At 39.2% G+C, this 17198-nt stretch overlaps 1 protein-coding gene across 1 annotated transcript in view; it reads left to right on the forward strand.

Annotated features, from left to right (window-relative positions):
• The window catches only part of PLG (plasminogen), a 107376-nt gene that overhangs the window by 55026 nt on the left and 35152 nt on the right, over positions 1-17198 (forward strand). Inside the window, exons 8-12 of the mRNA XM_075862560.1 lie at positions 213-375; positions 4209-4330; positions 5604-5769; positions 11674-11849; positions 15736-15884. Of these exons, the coding sequence (XP_075718675.1) occupies positions 213-375; positions 4209-4330; positions 5604-5769; positions 11674-11849; positions 15736-15884 (776 nt within the window). The remainder of the gene's footprint in view (positions 1-212; positions 376-4208; positions 4331-5603; positions 5770-11673; positions 11850-15735; positions 15885-17198) is intronic.

Raw genomic sequence — 17198 nt, forward strand, 5'->3', positions numbered from 1 at the left:
AGATATTTGTCTGTCCTTATAATGACCCATATTTTTATTCATTGGAACATTTATTTGGATAACTGTTTACTTGTGATTTGCCAAAATTTCATCTCACGATAATACTTCTGCAGTTCAGCTAATTTTTTAAAGCAATTTGCAGAAATGTAGTTTTCTCTCTAAAAAACATAAATATTTTTTTATCAGAAACCTTTTTTCTTTTCATTTTTCAGCTTCAAATCCCCCACCATCACCACCAGGACTGCAATGCTTGTCTGGGAACGGAGAATCCTACATAGGAAAGAATGCTGTAACAATATCTGGAAAAACATGTCAGGCGTGGAGTTCTCAGGAACCCCATACCCATGCCAGAACCACAGAGAACTACCCCTGCAAGTAAGTGATTATATGCATTTAATTCTAGCATTAAATTTGCAAATAATTCTGTTTTAAGTATGCTTTATACCAGTAAAGAGACTGACCATTTGGGCATCCAATTCCTGCGCATTAGCCCACCGCCTCTCGGTCAAATGTGACCCTTGTTCAAGTTTAAAGAGAACTACCAGTAAAGATTATTTTTTAAAAGAGAGGGAAATAATTTTATTTAGTGCTCTTTATGTAATGACGGGGTAGGGAGACAGACAGGTGAGCCCTAATCTACCCGCCACTCAGTCCCTGCCTAATTGCAACGGCCCATCCTAGGTGACGGCGTACAACTGGGCGACGGTCCCTACTCTCAATAAGTGCACGACAGACAAACAGACAAGGGTACACAGAAGCTAAGGGAAATGGGGCAGTTGCCCACGGAAACACAGTGAGCAACAAGAGTAGTGAACGAGCCGAGTCAAACCAGGAGTGCACGAGGTACAAATCACAGAGCAGGAGCGTAGTCAGTAAAGCCAGGGTCAAAAATGAAGCAAGGTCAATAATCATAGCAGGAGCAGCAGAGCCAGGAAACAGAAAAGAATCACAGGCAAAGGAGGAGCAGGAAATGCAGGTATAAATAGACAGAGGGCGGGAGCTAGCTCCGTCTGGCTAGGCTGTGATAGGCTCTCCCACTCCTCAGCCTCCCAGCCTGACTGGTAGAAGATCGTGTCACTCTCTCAGACTTAGGAGCAGGTGCAGACTGATTACCCACGGGCGTCGACACAGAAGCTGTGTCAGGCAGATCCTTTACACTTTATTTTTTTTAAAATACTTTTTTTTTATTCCCTACTTTTACTAAGGGACCGACTTGGAGAGCAAAGTCACCACCAAGCCCCAATGCTTTCCCAGTGAGGATAATGTTCTTTTATCGCCAAAGTTTCACATGAGAAGCAATGTAAATGTGCAAGCATCAGTTAGGGCATACCTAAGGTATGCCCTAAAAATACATTGTTACTGGACAGCTCTGGAGGCATTTGTTAGGCCCTGGGATAGCCATTTAAAACCGTCAGCCCCAGCGACCCGAATGCTGGGGCTGGGAGACAAGTGGCAAAGGGAATCTCCTCAACTTGAAAGCATCGCAATAAGCCTTGCAGTCATTGTGATCACAGGCTGGTCACCAAGCTTATTGGCTCAGGTATTACTGGGCAAGTGCCAAGGCTACCGTTGGCAGAGAGAAGACAGGGAGATGAGGGAGAATCGGAATGCTGTTACAGAAGGAACAGGGAGACGGTTATTCAAGTACTAATGGAAAGTGGCACACTGGAATCGATTAGTCAAAGTAGTTCTTAAAGTGCTGATGAAAATTACTTCCTGGGAGTTCAGATCATTCTCAATCCACTCCTGCTTTATACACTTCATGGCTCACTAATGGCCTACAAAAATACATTGGCACACTACAACTTAAATAATTGTGCCTATTAAAACTTATAAAAAAACGAATACAGCAGCATGGGCAGAGTGATTCTGTGTGTTTCAATTCTGCGAGAACACTGATTATGGTAATTATTAAAGGTAAATTATAGGCTGTCGTTGTTCCTATTTTCTGTAATCTTTCTTCTTGTCCATTATCCAAATGGAATAATATTTTTGTGCCGGTTGGTCTAATATCTAATCACACCTATCATGATCATATGTTGCTCTTAAATAGTGCATCATATTTTCATGACAAATCCTCTTTAACCCTTTCATGACCAAGGGTCATTGATGCCCCTGTGTCCAGGTCAAATTTAAAATTTTTGATATGTACTTCTTTAAACGATAATATATTTGTAACCGCTTTGAATATCACAATTATTTTTACTTTGTTTTTTTACAAGATTTATGAGGCTTTCATTTTATAGATTATTTTAATTAATGTTTTTAATCTTTATTATGAGCAGACAAGTCACAAAAAATGTGAAAAAAACACCTTTTTGTAATTTTTTATATATATTTATCAATAATATATATATATATATATATATATATATATATATATATACACTGTTGCAGCTCTGTAACAATTAGTCTTCTTTTCTTTCCGTCAACCTGGATCGCTGTGAGGGGAGAGTGAAGAGGGCTATAAGGCTATAGTCACGCAACGTGGAAAAAAAAAAGCCAGTTAAAAACTGATCAACTGTCAGTTTTTCATGGCTGTTTTGCATCAGTGTGTCTCAAGATTTGAATAAATTTCCTGGGCGTTAAAAAAATTAATGAATTTGATTTGTTAGGGTTTTTTTGTCCTAACCAACTGAAAACACCACAGTGCAAATGTAGATAGTGCCGTAATACCCCTGTAGATATTGCCACAGTGCCCACTGTAGATTGTGCCATTGCCCACATAGATAGTGCCACAGTGCCCACATAGTGCCACAGTTTCCACTGTAGATAGTGCCCACATAGTGCTACATACAGTGCCCATTTAGATAGCACCAGTGTCCCCTGTGGGTAGTGTCAATATAGTGCCACAGTGCCCATGTAGATAGTGCCACACCCACCTGTACATAGCGCCACACTGACTGTAAATAGCTCCACACCCCCTGAAGTTAGTACCATGCCCCCTCTAGATAGTACCACACCCCCTGTAGATAGCACCACACTCCTGCAGATAACACTATCCCCTGCAGATAGCAGCATCCCCCTGAAACTAGAACCCCCCCCCAGTAGATAGCACCACCGCCTCAATATATGGACAGAGAGCTGCTTCCTCTAGGAGCGTTATCCCCAGCCAGAGCGATCTGACTGTGGAGTCCACTCCTAGAGGGAGCCCCTGACGTCACTGTCCATATATGGTCAGAGACGTCAGGGGCTCCCTCTAGGAGCGGATTCTTTTGCCAAAGCATTCTGACCATGGATTCTGCTCCAAGAGGGAGTGTAGGTGGCACTATCTAAGGGGAGGGATGGTGCTATCTGAAGGGGGGGTGGTGCTGTCTACAGGGGGTGGTTCTATATGCAGGGGGTGGCACTATCTACAGGGGGGATGGAGAGACGTCAGGGGCTCCCTCTAGGAGCAGAATCCCCGGCCAGGGTGCTCTGACCTGGTATTCTGCTCCTAAAAGGTGCTTAGGTTGCGCTATTTACAGGTATCTCAAAGCCCTGGCAGACATGAAAGTGCAGCGCTGCTTACACTGAAGCAGCACTGCACTCATTAAACCTTGTTCCAGGCTGCCAAAGTTTACATACGTGACAACTGCATGGGGCAGTTGGAACGTATATAGCCATTTGGCTGTCGTGAAGGGGTTAAAAAAGCTGGCGAGTGCTTTCTTCCATTAAACAGTAGCTCCTTCTGTATAACATACAGAGTGCTCAATGAGCTCTATGTATATAGTGATTGAGAAAGCAACTTCTGTAATCCATCTGGGGAGCCGAATTATTGCTGACATTTTGGTTCTGCCCACCAGAAGCTACACCAGATTTTGCTTGTGCAGCTACCCTCTCAGCAGGACATTTAGAAACAACCTTGCAAACTGGAATGCAGACCACATAGATGTTTATAGCCTACGTATGTGGCAGTCTGCAGGTAGTTAAATATGATGATATTTGCTAAGTTTGTGTAACACTTCCGTGCTAATGAAAGGTCTGTCTGCCTAAAACATTCCTAAGTATGAGTTATTTTTTGATCATTGAAAACTACCAAAATTTCAAAATACCCAAAGGAGCTACAAAAGTAGGATCATAATGGTAAGAAAATGCCATATACATTTGTCTTTATTTAGACCTCAGTTCCTTGTAAGTTATATTGTACAGTTCCTTGTTTTTATACTTCTGGACAAATGTATACTGTATTTATGTTTTAAAATATTATCAATTCATTTTATTTTCAGGAATTTAGAGAAAAATTATTGCAGAAACCCAGATGGAGAGTCAATGCCATGGTGTTATACCACTGATAAATCTGCACGATGGGAATATTGTGACATACCCAGCTGTGATGCTACACCTGTTGGTAAATGCACTTATAACCTTACATTAAATTATACTTCATTCAAGCTTATATGAGCTCTTTTAATAGTCATTCTTATTGCCAGAAGTACATTTTTACATTATTTCTATAAATTCACATTTCACATTTACTGCTACACAATCTGAAATACATAATTAAAAACAGTTATGCATGAGGCCCAATATATTTTTGTATTTTAAAATAAAGTTTATAAGTTAGATATATGATTGATACAAATAATCTGACGTCTTTAAAAACAAATTTAAACAAGTGCAAGCTATTAACAACCTCTCCCATTCCTACCGTTATAGTTCATATCCTAGAAAATAAATTTGGCTCTGATAATAGTAGAACATAACCAAAAAGGAGCATTCAAGATAAGTTTTATAAGCCCTTTAGATACTCATGCAATTGCTCTTAAAGTCTGAATGTAACTTTGGTGAGCTTATAGTTACAAGGAACTAAATAGCAATTCCCTAATACAGTATTTAAACATTATAAAAGTTCCTGCAGTTTTCAGGGCAGCCTTTCAGAAAGCCATAATACAGCCACATTTTACCATCTGTAATATGGTCTTTAGACTTGGACCCCATGGTTCTACTAACCGGAACTTAGATCACCTTGGAACCCTATGGTTGTCTCAGTTCAGTTCGGTAGAACCACAGGGGGGGGGTGTCTGGGTGTTATGTTTTCCATATAGACACCATAATGTGGATATATTAGCTGTCTGATACCAACCTGCATTCTACTGACATATTTTAGGGCCAATAAAGTGAAACTTACATTTCCCCACAGTCCATCAAATATCTAAATCTTTATAAATGTATATATATTCTCTTTAAATTTCTTACTACTTGTGTATAGTTATACCTATAGGTGATCCATATAAATATAATGGTCAATAGGAGTCAGATCATGTCTGAACTTACTTGTCTACGTCGCTAAGTGATGTTAGCATGTGTACTGCGCCTCCCGGCACAGTACTTTTGCAGTGTTGTACTCATTTTGTGTTGACGGTATCTTTGTTACTTACATTTTATCTTTATGTTTTGTATTTATGTTGTTTTTAAAGATGTGGAAATAAAGTTGTTATCTTTTAACACATTTATGAAGACTTTTTTGGTTTCCATGCCCCTATATGGGTCTTTTTTCGTTTAATACTTGTGTATAGTACATTACATTTTTTTGCACTTTAACTATTGTTTCACCACTGCATGAACACTTCAAAATGAAAAATAATCATTGCTGAGATCATTTTTTTATTGTTGTTTTATAGTTATACCTGTACCTACAACATCCGCTGCAGTTTCTCAATGTTACACAGGAAATGGTGAAACATATAGAGGTACAACATACTTGACAGTTTCAGGTAAAAGATGTCAGGAATGGAGTTCTATGATGCCACACACACATGCAAAAACACCTGATCAATATCCAAATGCGTGAGTAAAGTTTTTATTAGACTATGTAATTTATATATATTAATTTTAAAAACAACAGTTTTGTTTTGATTTACTTCAAATTTCTCTTAATGTGTGCATGTTTATGCAGATTTCATCCATGGAATAACACACTTTCCATTCCAGAAGGTGAAATCCATGCCAAATCTGCCACATCCCCTCAAATGCAAATAGATTTTTGCACAGCATGTGAAATGTGTTTTGTACATGTGAACATATTCTAACATATGGTGACATGGCAGGTTCCCACTAAATACCAAGTCTATAAAGGAAGGTTCCTCTCAAAACATCTTCTAACATGTCAATGAAACATGTCAGAAGATGTCATTGTCGGTGATCTGTGCACTGTGACTCCCACTGATCGCTGGAATAAAGCTGCCGCATCACCACTCCAGATATTGTGCTTTTTTGTCCTTTGACTCTGTGACCCATCTTGCAATCGGTGGATGCCACAGGGCATTGATGCCCTATGGCAAAATACAAATGAAGACTTGTTAGATGTTGTTAGTGAATGCAAATTACATTTTGACAACAGGGATTATTGGAAAAACAACAAATAATGCAATATTAGCCTATTAACCCATTAATGAACGCCTATACTTGTTTTCACGGTGGCCATTAAGGGTACTTATGCCTGAGCGCTGCCTTTTCACGACATCGCTTTGGCATAAGATAGCGCCTCCGGGAGGCGCTTAAACTCTGTGTACTCAGCTATAGTAAAAATAAGGGCCAGCACTCCCAGTCAGCCCCCCCCATCACCCCCCGTCCCTGATAATCAAAATGGCGCACACATGCACCGTTTGCATATTGGTAATGCTGCCTGTGGCAGCATATGGCAAATAGTAACAGCCAGGGACCAATCTCAGTGGTCCCTGCTGACATGGTCACTGTGATATACCTACACAGTGATCTATGTCAGTATATGTACAAAATACAGCCAGGACATGGACTGTGTCTTTCTCTCCCCTCACTGTTTTCAAGCCTGTGCCCCCTGATCATCCCATTTGTGCCCACTCATCCCCTGTGTGAGCACAAGTGATTTTCTGGCAGCGTCCGGTTATTACCTGTTGTTAGCCAGTTTTACGTAATTGTTTTGGTGCTGGTTTTAGGAATTTATTTATTTACCTAGTGATAGGCAGGGTATCCTTTTTTTTCTTAATTTAAAAAAAAATACAAAAAAGTTAGTAGCCTAACGGTTACAGTCATTTACACTACCTGGCTCGGAGAATGTTTACTGCGGAGCAAGTCTGCACCTTGCTATGCTCCGGCAGTTCAGGTATTGACACCAACACTGCTTCAGAGGTAGAACTTTTTGCAGACAGTGACAACTCAAGTTCTACTTCTACCTCTGGACCCCATAGCCCTATGGTGATGGAGTCAGTCGAATCCCCCGATGCAGGGCCTAGTGGTGCAGGGCCTAGTGGTGCAGTGCCTCCCGTGTTCTGGGAACCCACAATTTAATTTCCCCCCCAGGTCCTGCAACTGTCAGCAACTTCAGAAATAAAAGTGAATGTTGCTTATTATACCCCTTTGGACTTCTTACACATATTTGTCAGTGACCATGTCATGGAGTTAATTGTCCAACAGACACATATCTATGCAAGACAATTTATTGCACAGAAACCCACATCCCTCTACTCATCATGGACCCCCACTAGTGTCCCTGAGGTTACATTTTTTTTAGGCCTAACTCTAAATATGGGGTTGGCCAAAAAAACAACTATCCGCTCCTACTGGGCATCAAGAGCTATCCACGCTACCCCTGCATTTGCAGCAGTTATGTCCCGACACCGATATGAATCCATAAGGCGCTTCATGCATTTTACAGATAACTCCCAAGTCCCCCAAAGAAATGACCGAGGCTACGATCGCCTTAATAAATTGAGACTTTTCATTTCCCTACTACAAGTATCTTTTCTTAAATCCTACACCGCATATCAAAATTTATCGGTGGATGAATCCCTGATGAGCTACAAAGGCCGTCTTTCATTCTGGCAGTTAATCCCCTCCAAACGTGCCAAATATGGTGTTAAACTATATAAGGTGTGCAAGAGCACAACAGGGTACACCTGCAGTTTCTTGATTTATGAAGGCAAAGACCGCCAAAATGCCCAGAGACAATTGGCACCTCCATCAAAATTGTGTGAGATCTAATAGTGCCATTCCTGCACCAAGGGTACCATGTGTACACAGATAATTTTTATAGCAGTGTCCCCCTTTGTAAATCCCTCCATGCTGCAAATACAGGGGCCTGCGGGGCAGTCCGTAAAAACAGGGTGGGATTCCCAAAACAATTGGTCTCCAGACGTGTGGAAAGAGCGGCGTCATTCGCACTAGCAAGTAAGCAGTTACTTGCAGTAAAGTGGAATGACAAGGACGTCTATATGTTGTCCACTCTGTATCCAGACACCACGGTGGCAGTTAGAGAGAGGGGGGCCACCGTGAAAAAGTGTAAGCCTGTCTGTGTGATAGACTACAATAAATTAATGGGGGATGTAGATATGTCGGACCAGGTGCTTCAACCTTATTTGGTGAAGTGTAAGACTAGGGCATGGTACAAAAATGTAGCAATCTACCTAATTCAGATTGCTACCTATAATGGGTTTGTGCTGTATAAAAAAAACAAGGAACGCTCACCTTCCTCCAGTTCCAGGAGGAGTTTATTGAGCGTCTCCTATTTGACTCCAATGCCCCTGCACAACCCTACAAGTCTGAGGATGTGTGAAGACTTGCAGAGCGCCACTATCTTCACCCCATCCCTTCCACCGAGACGCAAAGATATCCCCAAAAAAGGTGCCGGGTTTGCAGTAAACATGGAAGGAGGAGGGATAGTTTATTCTACTGCCTGATGTGCCCATCTCAACCAGAACTCTGCAACTACCCCTGTTTTGAAACGTACCACACAGTTTACAATTATTCATTTTATTTAGGGATTGCCAAAATGGTGGAGGGGGTCTTTTTAGGAAGTAAATTTTAATTTATATTTTTATTTTAGTTTGTGGGCTTTCCAAGTGGGGAGGAATTCTTTTAGGTAGTAAAGTTTCTTTTTTCAGAAAATATTTAATATTTCATATTTTTGATCATTTTGTTTCTATTGACTGTTTTTATGACTATGTCCTGCCAAACAAAACTGTTATTTTAATAAATATTTCTTTATGGTGATACGGGCATGATCTTTTTTTTTTATTTGGAGGATCACTAATATTCGAGCTGTTCCTAATCAATACACTATGGGCTTTACTACATTCGGGTTTTCGCAGGACCTCTTGCACCCGACAATGCTTCTGGAAATACTAACATAATTTTGTGGATTAGTGATCCTTAAGGCTGGGTTCACATGGAGCTTTTTGGAGGAGGAAAATCTGCAGTTTGGAATTTTGAGCCAGATTTTGCTCTGCCTGCACACCAATTTTCGCAGAGTTTTTCGCCCGTGGAAAAACAACGCAGCGAAATACACTTTCTCTGCCTCCCATTGATGTCAATGGGAGGTCAGAGGTCTAAACGCCCAAAGATAAGGCATGTCCCTTATTTTTCCGGAAAAACCGTCTCGCGGGAAAAAAATGCCTCCGCCTCCCATTGAAATCAATGGGAGGCATTTTCGGCCGTTTCGGATCCGCGTAAAAAAACTCTGTGTCAAGTCCCCCTTACTATTCCTGTTGATGGTTTTGGACGCTACCCCTTTATATATACTTTAACCGATTGGTTGTTTTGTGCACATAGCTGTTCCTACTTTGCCGGGCAGGGGAGTGTTATGGTGTACCACGTCACTTGCCATGTTCGTCCCTCATATAGGAATTGATGGAGCTAAAGAGACGTTGTACAACCAGTCGCTCAAAAAAAAAAGCTTTTAATGACAGCCCTACAGGTTTTCTTCTATCTTGTGAACAAACTCGAGTTTGCCACATAGTTGGATACATTTTGGTCAATTTCTTTTTAAGATATTGCCCGTCACTCCAGTACAGTTTATTTTTTTCTCTCTGACTGATTTTATATTAGGACAGAATGCTGCCAAAATAACATCATAATGGCACAGATGCGGGACAACTGCTTCTTTAGCAAGACAGTCATAAGTACAGGCAAATGCGTCTATAGCGAGATGCATCCGTTATGAATACACGGCTTAACTTTTTTGTATGCCGCACAAATCTATTAATGTGGCATATTTCTAACCAAACCTTTTACCCCTCTCCCCTATTTCATGCGGAAATGTAATAAAAATTTGAAGAAAACATTATATAAGCATAGTGTCAGAAATAATACCCATTATTTCCTCCTTTAAAATTTTATTTGGTCAGCATTATCACTACACCACTACATTACTACACCACTAGATAAATGCCTTTAGGGGTCTAGTTTTTAAAATGGGGTCTTTTATGTTTTGTTTTTTTTTATCAGGCAGCTCAATTGATGATATGAGGCCTAGAATTTATTCAATTGGGACATGAAAGCCAAAGGGTGCTCCCTCTCTTTTTGGCCCATCCACATGTCTAATAAACAGATCAAGGCCACAATGGGGGTATTTTTGAACACAGAAGAAACAGGGTGATAGATTTTGGGGTGTGTTTCTTCATTCTCATGTTCGCTTTACATAGAAATCTGTCTTTAAATCATACATTTGTGAAAAAAGTGGAATTTTATTTTATTCCGCCTACTTTGCATTAAATTTAGCAAAAAAAACTGTGGGGTCAAAATACTCACTACACCCCTAGATAAATACCTTAAGGGGTCTAGTTTTCTAAATGGTGGAATCTATGGGCAGTTTCTATCGTTCTGTCAGCTCAAAGCCTCTCCAAATGTGCAGTGGGGCCTAACACATATTCAAGCAAAATATGTGTCCTGAAAGCCTCCAGGTGCTCCCTTCCTTTTGGGCCCTGCCGTGTGTCCAGGCAGTGTATTAGGGCCACAATGGGGGTATATTTGAAAACAGGAGAAACAGGGTGATAGATTTTGGGTGGTGTTTCTTCATTCTCATGTTCACTTTACAAAGAAATCTGTCTTTACAATGACACATTTAGTGGAATTTTATTTTTTTTCACCTACATTGCATGAATTCTTACAAAAAAACAGTGGGGTCAAAATACTCACTGCACCCCTAAATAAATACCTTATTGAGGTGTAGTTTTCAAAATGGGTCATTTGTGGGGGTTTCCATCATTGTGACACCTATGAGGCCCTGAAAACCTGGCTTGGTGCAGGAAAACAAAATGTACTTCAACATTTATACAATTATTATTAAATTTGTAAGTCTTTTAAATTGCTCAAAATTTATTTTATTTTTTTTCAAAAGTGCTGCCAAAAACAATTGTACAGTATGTATGTACATATGTGACATATTTCAGTTCAAAATAGATAAAAAATTAAATTTTTACAAAGTTTTAATTAATTTACGTAAATCTTATCCTTCTACTTTTACCACTAAAATAAAGTACAACATGTGACGAAAAAACAATGTCAGAATTACTTGTATATGCAAAACTATTGCAGAGTTATTCTCTGATAAAGTCAGACATACCAGATTTGACAAATCTGGCTTGGTCATTAAGGTCCAAACAAGCTTGATCATTAAAGATTGGGGTTAAAGAGAATCTTGGCAATGCAGCTACTCAAGAGTATATGTATTGCAATTTTTTTTTCCACACACAATAAAGTATAGCACTTTGGTACATTTCCTTGTCAAAATAATTCATAATTCAGCATCTGATGTAAACATGATGTAGAACAATCCAATAGACTGGTTCAGGTCTATTTAGAGACTTAGGTACTCTTTCAAGTATCTTTGACTTGCATTGTTGCCTATGGTTCATATTTCTTTCTTTCAAATACTGTAATTCATTTGGCCAAAATTTTAATGCATCATATGGTATGAAACACGTTTTGTATTTGCAGGGATCTTGAGAAAAATTACTGCAGAAATCCAGATAATGATAAGGGTCCATGGTGCTACACCACTGATCCAAGTGTGCGATGGGAGTATTGTAACTTGAAGAAATGCATTGAAACACAACAAATAGAGCAACAACCTATTCAAACAACAAAACCAACTATAGTCTCATCTAGTCCAGGTGAAGAAAACTATATTCGGTTTTGTAATTTTATGAAATTATTTATATTAACCGGTTCAGGACGAGGCTGTTTTGAGCCTTCAGGACCAGACACCATTTTGCCATATATAGCAATTAATTTGCTATAACGTTTTTATTTGTTGGGTTAGCAAAGTGATTTTTGCAACGTTTGTTTTTTAAACACTGCAGGTTTATTTATTTTTTTCCATCATTTTTATACACATCCTTTTTGCTATTTTAGAGTTTTTAGGCTTTAAGTTTGAAAATAATAGAGTATGCTTTTTTACCTTTCAGTTAATTTTTCCTTGTAATAATATAGATTTACCCTAAAATAGACTTTGTATTTGTGATCATCACTGTATACCGTATATATTGATATATTGCATGTCTATTTTAGGGTAATTGGGTCAGGGTAACGTTACAACAATGATTGGATTGGGGAACATTTCTTTGGGGTGGGTATTTTATGTGCATTTATTGATTCATTTATTTTTACTTTATTTTACTTTTATTTTTTTATTATACTGGCTTATCCCTTAAAGGTCTGAAAAGACCCTTAGGGACAATTTTTTCTTTCTCTATTACACCATGTTTTTCCACTGTAACTGGAGTTGCACAGCAAGGGTCTGGCAAAACTCAGTAACAACCATATAGAAGCTGTAACGGCAGTTACTTACTATTGCCACTTGTAGAAATGGGGAGAGTAAAGAAATAGATGTAATCAAGAAATGGCAGAATAGGACTTTTAAGAACTTAAATGCAAGAGAAATAGTGATTTGTTTAATTATTTCAGGGGAAAATTGTTGATGTTAGATGTATGATTTTTTTTGTTTCTCATTGAACATTTAATTAGAAAATCAACCTGAACAAGTTTCGGATGGAATTATTGTCTCTTATGCTTTTAAAATAGAAACAGAACCAAGCAGATTCCTTTGGGTTGCTTCAATTATTCACTTTTTTTGAAGTCTGTTAATATTTTATGTTAATTAGGCTCTGTCACCAGATTTTCAAACCCCTATCTCGTATTGCAGCTGATCGGCGCTGCAATGTAGATTACAATAATGTTTTTGTTTTTTTTCAAAAACGAGCATTTTTGGCCAAGTTATGAGCATTTTTATATTTATGAAAATGAGCCTTTATTAAGTACAACTGGGCGTGTTTAAAGTTATGTCCAAGTGGGCGTGTATTGTGTGTGTGTACATCTGGGCGTTTTTACTTGTTTTACTAGCTGGGCGTTGTGAATAGAAGTGTATGATGCTGACGAATCAGCATCATCCACTTCTCTTCGTTAACACCCAGTTTCTGGCAGTGCACAGACACACAGCGTGTTCTCGAGAGATCACGCTGTGACGTCACTTCCTGCCCCAGGTCCTGCATCGTGTCGGACGAGCGAGGACACATCGGCACCAGGCGACAGAGGCTACATCGACTTACCTGCAAACGCCGATGCTGAATCAACTGTAGTCTCTGTCGCCTGGTGCCGATGTGTCTTCGCTCGTCCGACACGATGCAGGACCTGGGGCAGGAAGTGACATCACAGCGTGATCTCTCGAGAACACGCTGTGTGTCTGTGCACTGCCAGAAGCTGGGTGTTAACGAAGAGAAGTGGATGATGCTGATTCGTCAGCATCATACACTTCTATTCACAACGCCCAGCTAGTAAAACAAGTAAAAACGCCCAGATGTACACACACAATAGACGCCCACTTGGACTTAACTTTAAACATGCCCAGTTGTACTTAAAAAAAGGCTCATATGCATAAATATAAAAATGGTCATAACTTGGCCAAAAATGCTCGTTTTTGAAAAAACAACCTTTACTGTAATCTACATTGCAGCGCCGATCTGCTGCAATACGAGATAGGGGTTTGAAAATCTGGTGACAGAGCCTCTTTAAGAAACAAACAACCTGCAGTTAAGGCGAAAAGTTTACTTACACCTAGGCTAAAGATTCAAACATTTCATGTTACCATATATTTGTTTTAGCAAGTCAATTAAGGCATCTTTATTGTTCACATCAGAGTTAATTTTACATTAATTAGAGACAGATCTACTTCACGATTTCAGAATTGAAAAGTTTACATACAGGTATAAACTAGTTGCTATTGATTATTAAGCGTTAATTGGGAGTTAGGGTATGTTCAAGGGAAAACAGCTCCTGATTTTCAGACGTTCTTTATTCAAACAATTTTAAGTAATCTAAAAATCTTTTAATCTAAAAGACTTTTAGATTTTAGATTATTTTTTAATCTAAAAATGTTGGAACTACACAGACACTGTTCAGGAAGGAAACACAAGTAAATAGCTAGTGCTAAACAATCTTTGGTCTAAAAGGTTCAATTTAATGGTGAAAGAGTTGGAGGAATCCAGTACCTAAATATCTACCATCTACCATTAAAAAGTATTATATTACATTGCCCTGAAGGGCTAACGTTCAAGGAAGAATCACCTATTCCAAGATCAGCATAAAAATCCAGAATGGAGTTTGTAGGTGATCACCAATTCTAAGATCTAGCATTTTGGAGGAGTGTTCTTCAGTCAGATAAAACAAACATTTAAAACGTTGAGGCTTTTAATCCAAAGAACACCCTTCTAACTGTGAGGCATGGGAGTTGCACCATCATGTTGGGGTGGTGTTTTGCTGAAAAAGGGACTGATGTACTTCAGAATATTGGAATGGGCAAAAATCCAGACAAAGTGAGAAACCTAAGCAAGAGTACCTCAAATATTTGATTCAAGATAAGAAATGCCACCAAATGCTAACAAAGTCTGTAAACTGTTCCACTATAAGCTTTTGGTTCTGTTGGGCCCCCTGCATATGTTACGGACGTTCAAAGCAGATTTCACTCATTTCAATGTAGAAGGGATGAAATCCACTGTGAATCCCCAGCAAAATCCATTGCAAAATTCGCAAAAAAATCTGCTACATGTGTGGAATCCCTTCTTCTGTGGATTCACAGCAGTTTTAACTCCTTCTACAATGAAAAGGGTGACATCCGTAAAAGAACATGCTGCGGATTTGAAAATCCACAGAATACTTTGATTTCTCTGTGGATAATGTTCACCAGTATGTGGATGAGATTTGTTCATATCTTATCCACATGGCTAGTACTGTAATCTGATGCGGATTTTCCGTGTGCAAATCTGCATGGAAAAACTGCAACATTTCCGTAACATGTTAAAAGGACCCTATAATGAAATAAAGTTATGTCTAATTCTTGTTGTGAAGTTACCTCATATGTGAACAACGTAGTTAACTTGCCTAACGAAAAGTTTGAATATCTTAGCCCAGGCATATGTAATCATTTGGCCTCAACTTTATCTGAAGGCCCTATTACACTGGCCAATTTAGACAGCTCGTTGGTTGGCAATCGTTTGCTCCTGCCACAAGGTGCTATGCATGGGAACGAGCGGTCGTTACTCCGATCGCTCGTCCCCATATAATATTATCATGTCGGCAGAACGTCTCCCTGTTTACACAAGGAGATGTGCTTCCGACAACGATAATATTTAACTTTTTAAAAACGATGCGATCAGCTGATGAGCGATGCTGATTGCTGCCCTGATAGCTGCCCTGTTTATTGGCAACGAGCTTTCTATGAACGATCGTTTGCCCGATAATTGGCCATTGTAAAACCACCTTAACGCTAGCTAGAGATGAGCATTGCACACTATAGATTTTTTTAAATAAAGGTTTAAAGAGGTGCCAGCAATCTTTTAAGGAGGTATATATATATATATATATATATATATATATATATATATATATATATGGTGTGAATGTAGCCTAACTCGGTTGATATATAATAAAATTGGAATGCAATCAAATGTTGAAATGTTGAGGTCCACGCATCATACAATTGTTCCTTGGATATTTGTCTTCCAGACTGTATGATTGGTAAAGGCCAAGACTACCGTGGCACAAAATCTTTAACTGTTAAGGGATATACCTGTCAAGCATGGAATTCACAGAAGCCTCATGTACATGCAAGCTTTACTCCAGATACTCACCCAAATTCTGGCATGGATAGTAATGTAAGATGTTAAGGTTAATTTAAAACACAACAATTGCAGTACCCCGGTGTTTCAGTTTATTTCTGCTTGTATGTTCAGTTTATTTCCTGTTTGTCTGCCCCCTTCCACCACCCACAGCAATCTCTAACTACCCCTCACATTGCAGCAGTTATGCCTTCTAACCTGGTAGTTACACTATTGGTGTCAAGTAAGCTATAAAGACATTTCAAGGCGCATGCCCACTTCCTAGGTCTAATTCCGTGGCTTTGTTAATATATTGAACAATTTCTATGGCAGGAAATTGTAAAAACATCATATCAAGACCTATTTTCTAGGTGTTTGCTATATTTTAATATAGGGATATTTTTTATTTGATTAAAATTTGGATATAAGGGGCTAAAGTCAATATAAAATAATAATATTTCAGTGTGTAATCCGACATAGAAAAATTTAGCAATCTGTTTGGTATACCCATTAAGTGTCAATGGAATGAGTCTGAACACAGTGGGGCAGATTTACTAATACGGTCTTAGTTTTAGAGCGTGTAAACTTAGGCTGACAATACATCTGAGATGTCCGAACAATCATTCGACCAACAGCTATTCTTCTTTACTCCCTCACACATTTACACAAATGGCCTATCATTCATGTGTTTTCAATAGGGAGAGAGCGCAGCTGCCAGTCTCCTCTGGCAGCGGCTTATCTGCTACGAACAAAAGGATCGAGCATGTCGAAATTCAACAGCCTGATCCTTCTCTTCCCCCAACATCTGCTGTCAAGGGAAAGTTGGGATGCCACCATACACGTTAGATTGCCAGCGGATGCGGCCGACATACATCTAATGTGTACGGCCACCTTTAGACAATGCAGTCAGAAGATTTTGCAAAATGGTGCATGCGGTATGATAAATTTGGCACATCTTTATAGACAAACTAGACACTTTTCTCCTCCTCCCTATACCACCTATTGGTTGGCTTGGTTTACAGCATTTTTTTGCACCAAAATTTTGGCACATTTTTGGCGCAGTATCGGATTTAAGCACTTTCCCATTAACCCACATCCCTGTGTCGAGCGTGCCACAAGAAGTGTACAAAACAGTTAAAATAAGAGCTTCACCCTGGGTTATTTCATAAAGTGATGTAGCAAATGTTTATATAGAAACAATATATACAAATTGCTGTTATCATGTACCACTAATTGTAAAACTTATTGGGGAATATTTATGAAAAGTGACGTTGTTCCCCATAGCAACCAAAGTGCAGCTTTAGGGTATGTGCACACACACTAATTACGTCCGTAATTGACGGACGTATTTCGGCCGCAAGTCCCGGACCG

Source organism: Rhinoderma darwinii, chromosome 4 (assembly GCF_050947455.1).
Source record: "Rhinoderma darwinii isolate aRhiDar2 chromosome 4, aRhiDar2.hap1, whole genome shotgun sequence".
In the NCBI taxonomy this organism is placed as follows: domain Eukaryota; kingdom Metazoa; phylum Chordata; class Amphibia; order Anura; family Rhinodermatidae; genus Rhinoderma; species Rhinoderma darwinii.